The 7,981-nt window shown below is 44.2% G+C and overlaps 2 protein-coding genes across 3 annotated transcripts in view; both read right to left on the reverse strand.

Moving 5' to 3' along the window:
• Window positions 1-7,981, reverse strand: part of Grin3a (glutamate ionotropic receptor NMDA type subunit 3A) — a 176,084-nt gene that overhangs the window by 18,990 nt on the left and 149,113 nt on the right. The window lies entirely within an intron of this gene.
• Window positions 1,096-2,127, reverse strand: Ppp3r2 (protein phosphatase 3 regulatory subunit B, beta). The gene is made up of 2 exons (XM_021160785.1): window positions 1,550-2,127; window positions 1,096-1,302 (listed from the first exon to the last, which is right to left on the reverse strand). Exons 1-2 carry the CDS (start codon window positions 2,056-2,058, stop codon window positions 1,272-1,274), a joined length of 540 nt encoding a protein of 179 aa, XP_021016444.1. The 5' UTR covers window positions 2,059-2,127; the 3' UTR covers window positions 1,096-1,271.

Raw genomic sequence — 7,981 nt, forward strand, 5'->3', positions numbered from 1 at the left:
AATGGAAAAGGAAGTATAGAGTCAGGGGTTCCTATTCCTTGTGGGTCTGAAGTAAAGTATAATATTTAAAGTTTTGGCCTTGGGATTAATGGGCACCTTGCCAGTAATGAAATCTGTGGATTCCCACTCCCCAAGACTAGTTGGCAGCTTCTTTAAAATCTGACAATAGACTAGGAGTAGTTAAGTGGTGTTCTTTGACTGAGTAAGTGCAGTAATTGTTTATTTCATTGTGTCAGTATTTGGAGCCTCAGGAAGCTTATTACAGGGAACAGTCTGTGAAATGGTAGATGCTAGCACATGGACGTCAGGTGTTCCAAGGACATCTTATACTCTACGAATTGGCAATAGTCTAAGGGGCTTCAGAGAGCTAGACACACTTATAGGGATAAACTGACTCCAAAACAGAACAGAGCTTATTCCTTTCTGTGCTGTGCTATCCAACACTGCTGATCTCAGGCCACCGACAAGAACTAAGTGACTTGACGAGAGAGTTGTGTAACATTTCTTGTCTAGAATCAAGAAGTTCAAGCACATCCAAGGGTATTAGTTTAATGATTCAGACATGAGGAACTCTGAGTTGGATGTTACAGTAGGAGAACCTTCCTGGGATAAGACAGCTCTTGGCTTCTCGGCTAGGGACCAGATCTGATTCTCAAAAGCAAACCACATTGATGTCACTAAGTTTCATTTTGCTTGGAATCTGTGTTTCTCATCGCCCAGAACAATGGCACTTCCACATCCTGGGAAAGGGTACATCAGCCTGTATCTTCTCACTCCACCCGGTGGGAAAATGGACTCTCCCATTCTCTCCAACTGGGTATGGGATGAGAGGACTCTTTCTGGGGAGGATGTTGCCCCATCTGGCCCAAATCCTGCTTTTCTGAACCTCAAATGCTGCAAAGCTGTTGTACCACGCCTGGTGGGCCGGCCAGGTGGTCCAGATTTAGCTGTTTTCACATGAACACTGAGGCTACTTTCTGGTGAACTGAAGCACTGAGACAGAATCTCCCGTTCAGACTTCTATCCCTCAAACATACTCAGGGATTTCTGGGTGCATCCTGCTATGGAGATATGTGTGCCCCAAGAGAGATTAAAGGACACTAAGCAAAGATAAATATATTTTTGCTAGTTGTTACAACATGAAGTTAACAATCTGTTAAAAGTCTGAATGCCACAGGGAAGGAGTTCCTAATACTCCACATGAGAAATGTTGTCTTCTCCCACATACACAACCTTGAGAAAGAAAGGCAAAGATGTACATTTTCTTAGTTTTAAGCGTTTAAGTCTTCTTGACCGTGTTCTCTAAAACAAAGAAAAAAGCATTTATAAGAATCATTTCAATTTCTGGTTTCCCTCCCTGCTCCCCTCTTTGTCTGTGTAGTCATTGAGAGTTGAATTAGCTTCCTGGGTGATAGCGGCAGAGAGAAACACTTCCGGGTTAGTGGGCTAGCCAGCTGGATATAGAGCTTGAAAGAGAGAAGGAAACTAAATATGTTGAGGGGAGCCCTTAAGCAAAACAAAACAACACGCAAACAAACACAAAACTCACACAAACACGACCAATTTCTTGTGGATCTCCATGGTTTTGACCACATCACTGAACTCTTCAAAGGATATCCGGCCATCGCCATCCTTATCCAGGACCAAGATGCTCTTGTCCACCAGCTGCTGCAGCTGCCAGTCCTTGAGGTTGTTTCCCACCATCATCTTAAGCACCTGGAAGAGCTCCCCATTGGAGATGAAACCATCATTATCCATGTCGTAGATTCTGAAGGCGAACCTTAGCTTCTGCTCTTCATCACCCTTGACGCTGAACTGGGAGGTGCCCACGATGAACTCGTGGAAGTCCACTTCCCCGTTGCCGTCTGTGTCGAAGATGTCGATCACTCGGCCCACCAGCGGATTCTGCTGCAGCTCAGGCAGCCTCATGAACTCTTCTATGCTCAGGGAGCCCGATTTGTCCAAGTCCAGCTTCCTGAAGCTTTTACCCAGCCTTCTGATCTCTTCCTGGTCGAAGTGGTTGCACAGCTCAGTTTGGTAGCTGGCCTCATTTCCCATGGCGAGGCGGTAGGGCTGGCAAAGGCAGCGGAGGGAGGAGACGGCAGGGCAAACCGTGCTACCGTTGGCCTGGCCAGCACGCGAGAGCACGAGGGTGGCACAGGTGGGCAGCAGGGAGGGAAGGTGAAACTCAGCTAGAACAGCAAGGCAGGAAATAGAGGCTGGAGGGGACCAGAGGACAAACTGGGGCTACCCAGGCGAGGGATAGCTGTAACTGGGCTGTCCTCTCTAATGCGGTTTCCCTTATAATTTCTTTTTATTTATTTATTTATTTATTTATTTATTTATTTATTTATTTATTTTTCCCTTATAATTTCTATCTCTACTGGAAATTATTACTCTTTCATCTCCCTTTCCCAAGAAATTTGAGCCTTGAGGGAATTAGAAACCTATCTAGATAGTTCACGTAGCTCGACAGACATTACATACAAAACAGACATATGTTAAATGGGGTGAAGCTAGCACCAGACTGCTGCTTCCTTTCCAGACCTGGTGTAACTGTCAGATAAAATGATAGTCCAAACACTGATATGAGGTGTATTACCCATAATTCTCCCCGGGGGAAGCCAGACTGGCATCCTCCTGGACCTTTTTCTTAAGAAAACAGAACTTCTTACTCAGGTATACAGACATCAATGTACTCTTGAGAAATTAAAAGAGAACCTTATTAATTCAGAACACTTAAAAAAAATAATCAGAGTTTCCTAGAACATGGCCTCTATTGCTCTGTGATTTATCTCACTGACTGTGGTCTGTCTGGTGCCTGGGGCGGGCTGGCTGTCCCACAGAGCACTTAGAGAGATCTTCTGTAGAGTATCCCAGTAATGTCTGTGTGTGCAGCTTACATTAGTCACACCCTCCTCCCTTGCTTCCACTAGGTTTGTTCTTTCAGCCAAAATTAATCTTTCTTTCCTTTGGAGTAGCAACTCCAATTCTCAAAAATGTATAAAAAAAACATGTGGTCCAAGAACAATCCAGTTTGAAAGGGACTTGGGAGAACTTCAGGGGGCTAAATCAAAATAAGGGAGGCAAACACCCACTCACTTCCAAAAAAAACCAAGGGCATTTCAAGTCTTATGTTCTTTAGTTTGGAAGAAGATCATCTGGGAGGTTACCAAGTGAAATTGCTGCAAATGAACCACTGGACATTCTACCATTAGGTTTGGCCATTTAAATTTTTTTTTGCAAGAAGATAATAATTGTGGTGGTTTGAATAAGGGTGTGGTGCTCTCTGCCCCACCCCTTATGGTTTGGCCTTTGGATACTTGGTCCCTAGGGGCTAGCATTGTTTAGGGAGGTTTAGTGGCTGTGGCCTTGCTGGAGGAACTTCCTCCAGTGAGGTTTTAGGTTTCGAAGACTTGTATCATCCCACTTTGCTCTCTGCTTCCTGTCTGTTGCTCAGCTTCCAACTTCCAGCCCCAGTGTCTAGAGCTACACCTGCTTGCTGCCCTGCCACTCCACTGTGATGCTGGTGGACTCTTATTCCTCTGAAAATGAAAGCCCCACATACATCCCTCCTCCTAGAGGTTGCCTTTGCCACAGTATCCATCATAGTAATAGAAAATTAGCTAGGCATTAGTTAATTCTAAAGAATTTAAAAACGTTTTAATTATGTGTATGTCTATGTGTAGGTATGTGTATGTGAGTGAAGATGTCTACGGAGGGGGTTGGGTCCTCTGGATCTGGAGTTGCAGATAATGGTGAGCCAGCTGATGTGGGTGCTGGGAACCAAACTCAGGTCCTCTGAAAGAGCAGAGCATACACTAAGGGCTGAGCTGTCTCTTGAGTGCTCGAATTGGCTTTAAAAAATTAAAACAAAATACCTTTTACCCAACCTAAGCTGTGATATTTTGCTGGAGATGCATTTGCTCTTATTTGCCTGTTTTCTAGTTGCTCGGAAAAATTAAAAGGGTATAATTTGTGTAAGAAGATTTTGAACTTGTAACGTTAAAGGACTGTCAAAACTCAATGTAATCTTCGAACGTGGGGGATTGAGGCAGGAGGATTAGGAGTTCTAACTCATTGTGTGTTACATAGTGGGACCATTTCAAGAAGGGGATGGGTAGAGATCACCTTAAATTATGATGTTGTAATCATTGCTGATCTCTAAACGCTACTCTCCTCTGCACTCTGCTTAATGCCCCTTCTAGAGTGCCAAGGTTTTTCTAGATGTGTTGGGAGTGATGGGGTGTGGATAGGTAAGCCCTGAAAGGACTTGATGTTAGTTTTATCCTATGAAAAGAAAATTGGGTTAATAGTACCTGGTGTAGGTTCATGTGGATTAGGGAGGAGGTTGGCCAATATGTTCACTGCTGTTTTTATTAATCAATTTTATTTTTATGTACTCTGCTACTATAGGGAACATCTAAAATTGAGAGTATCTGGGAGCCCTGGGCATGTTATCATACATGTACATTTATCAAACGTTTGTTAGAAAGGAGGTATAACAGATGCTAAGTCACCAGCACAGATGCTAAGTTTAGTGGATAACTTGGTGCATTTTCTGGTGTAGGTCACAGGTTGGCAAGAATGATCTCTGACTTCAACATCAGTAGCAGGGACAGCACAAATCTTTGTCCAGAAATTTCCAGTAAGAAGGCTGGGCCCAAAGGAGATGAACCCATATCAGTGGACATACCTCTACCAGAGAATTACAGACTAAGTTTCTCGAGACCCCAGTCAAGGAAGCAGACCTATGGCCACCCTACTTGCTCTGCTCTCTGTTCCTATGNCACATCAAAGACAGGTATGAAGACCTGAGGGATCTTAGGAAAGGTTATAGATCTGGTGGCCAAGACACAGAGGTAAAGTTAAGAAGTGGGGGACAAAAAGCTGAGGGCTGGATGAGCTACAGCTAGAGCTGGTAGCCTTTCAGAACACATGGCCACATGGGCCCTCCCTCCTACCTAAACCTTCTTCTGTACCCAGCAGGGGTGGGGAGCACAAGTGTGTTGAGCATTGAGGGGTGCAGGGTGAGAAGGCCTTCCAATGGTAAGGAAGTAGAATCTAGGGCAAAAGCTGTTTTCAGTTCCAGGCCCTGGAGAGGAGAATCTTCAAATGTAGGCAAGGCAGAGGAAGACGTAAGCTTTACTGAGTACCACCTGTANCCTTCCACTCAGCCAAAGATGATGGACAATCACATTGTCTGCTCAGGACCAGGAAGCTGATGGGAGAGACATGATGAGATACGAGGCAGATCAGATTTGGTCTTCCCTGAGAGACCTGGACAAGTCTGGTAGTCTGAATAAGAATGGCTCTCAAAAGGTCCATATGTCTTTGTTCTTCTTTCTCCACACACAGAAAATCATTTCTCTCACAGGAGTAAGATCCCTTCCCTGTAGCATTCATTATCAAGTGATATTTATTATAAATTGGAAGAAATGGGAATACTTTATACATAAAGATAATTCCAGGAATAAAGCTTAATTTTTTAAGTGAAAAAAAAAAGAACAAATAACATATATATATATCCTTAACTTTTGAACCCTATGCTACTGCCCAAATACTTCTGATATAATTTAAATCATGTCTGGATCTTGAATGCTATCTCTTTATACATGTCTCAAGTGTAAAGAAATCAGTACATTTATGTTTTTGAAAACCTACCATATTACTGAAATAAATATTAGTGAAAACTGAAAAAAAAAAAAAAAAGGTCCATATGTGTGAATACTTGGCCTGGCCTCCCACAGACGTATACGCTTGAATTCTTCGTCCCCAGTTCAGTGGAACTGTTTGATTAGGAGGAGTGGCCTTGTTGGGAGAGGTGTCACTGGAAGCAGACTTGAGGTTTCAAAAGTGTCCTGCCATTTGCAGTGTGCAATCTGTCTCCTGCGCGTGGATCCAGACTCCAGTTCTCAGCTGGTCCTGGTGCTTGCTATCTTGGCTCTCACCATCATGAACTCTAGCCTTCTGATACTGTAAGTCCAGTTCAGTCGTGTTCTTTTATAAGTTGCCTTGGGCATGGTGTTTTGCTACCTCAATAGAAAACTAACTAAGACAACACAATAGGGGTAGGGACTTCCAGTTGCTAACAGTGGCAAACGACTGGCTCTTTATCACTCTTTGGGTGTGTCTCTTGATCACACTCATGTAAGGAGTTCAGGACCCCTGCCAAGCAAGACAGACCTAAGGAGTCAAGACAGTTTCATTTTGTTAACAATGATTGTGTTTCATCAAAGCCTCGGTGTGAACTAGAATAAGTTGGGAAAAAGAAAAAAAAAAAGACAGAAAAGAGGAGGAATGGACGGAAGGCCAGGTTGACTTCTCGGACGTTGGCTGCATTCTGCTGCGGTCCACTGCTCTAAGGACTTCCGATCATTAGCTTCGGCTCTTCAGTTCAGCCTCGGAGGACTTCTCATTTCAGGCTCATGGACCTCAGCAATGGTCATCAGACACCCACAGGTTCCTTACAGCCTTTCCCTTGCATAGTTCTTTGATGTTTTGCTGCAGCAAAGGAGCCATTAGTCAACTGTAATCTGTGTGTTACCAGGAGGCAGACACGGTGTCTGTAATCCCAGAGCCAGGAAGGCAGAGACAAGAGGATTCCTGAGGTCTGCTCACCAGCCAGCCTAACCTCCTAGGTGAGTTCCAGGCTAGTAATGGATGCTGTGTCAGAAAACTAAGGTGGATGCTGCCCGAGGAATGACGCCCCAGGTTGACTTCTGGCCTCCAGCCATACACAGGCATGTATCCACCTGACCACTCAGACACATGAACATACCTACTGCCTGTGCAATTATTGTGATGGGAAGATTAGGAGGTTTCTGTACAGAGAAATGTCTTATGAGGAGAAATGCAGTCACAAGAATTAGCTGATTTAATGATTAGACAGACACTGTTGGGGAGATGGTGCCACTTCATTTAAGTGCTCCCAATGTACAGAAGGGTTCCTTTTGGTCCCTGCGTTGTAGAGAACTCAACACTGTGGTGAAAGCTGGGGTAGTCAGTCAATGTGAGGTTGGGTCCCCATTGCTCCACATTTCATAAACTCTGTAGTTTGGCACTGTAACGGGATTCCGGCCATCCCTTCCATCTTCTCCAGCCATTCTTCGTCATTCCTAGTCATTTTCACGAAAAGCACCATTTGTTCCTTGTTCTGTGTATCACTTCGGAGTGTGTGGACTGTAGTAAATTAAGAGGCTTGATTGATTGACTTGGAAGGAACCGGAAACCCCATGGCACGTCTGTTTTAACAAGGCATTTCTCCTTAGTTTCATGTCTCCTCAAGGATTTTCAGATTAAGAGCCGTGAGACGATCACGTGCATACACAACTGACAAAGAATTGGAAGCAATGAGGCTTTGTCTTCCACGCCATTCTGCACATCAGTCAGGAAAACCGGCATCCGAGCAAGATGACGTATGCTATCAGATTCCTAGAAACTTTGCAGGAAGTCCTGCGCCTCTCCCGGAAGTGCTTCTTCTGATGCTACCTGGAGCCACACTTAACAGATCACTATATTGGTTGCTGTGAGCCACAGTGTTGTGTGAGGAACTGCAGCTTAAGTTGTAGCGTAGGCACTGAGCTCAGACTCTCATCTGAGTGTCAGGTTCTCATCAGCAAAGAAAGAAAGAAAGAAAGGAAGAAAGAATGAAGCTAGAGCTTTGTTGGAGATGCATGGGTATAGAGGATACCTTCCAGAGGGAAAGTACTTAAAACACATCTAAAATAGTTGTAGCACACACACCATGGGCACTCACTGTATGTGTCTGTCTGCTTTCCTTTTTATTTTTTTAATTACAAATTCTTTTCTCCCTTTCCTCCTTCCTGTTTTTGTCTCTCTCTTTCTCTTCCTCCCCCTTCCCTTCCTTCCTTCCTTCCTTTGTTCCTTCCTTCCTTCCTTCGTTCCTTCCTTCCTTCCTTTCTCTCTCTCTCTCTCTTTTGTTCTTTTGTTCTTTCTCTCTCTTCCTCTCTCTCTCTCT

The sequence above is a fragment of the Mus caroli genome, chromosome 4, assembly GCF_900094665.2.
Source record: "Mus caroli chromosome 4, CAROLI_EIJ_v1.1, whole genome shotgun sequence".
In the NCBI taxonomy this organism is placed as follows: Eukaryota; Metazoa; Chordata; class Mammalia; order Rodentia; family Muridae; genus Mus; species Mus caroli.

Excerpts from the sequence above, each read along its gene's own strand:
- Ppp3r2 (XM_021160785.1), bottom strand. The coding sequence starts at position 2,058 with ATGGGAAATGAGGCCAGCTACCAAACTGAGCTGTGCAACCACTTCGAC. Across the intron at positions 1,303-1,549 it reads AAGAAATTGGTCGTGTTTGT|AGAACACGGTCAAGAAGACT; the intron begins GTGAGTTTTGTG and ends TCTTTGTTTTAG.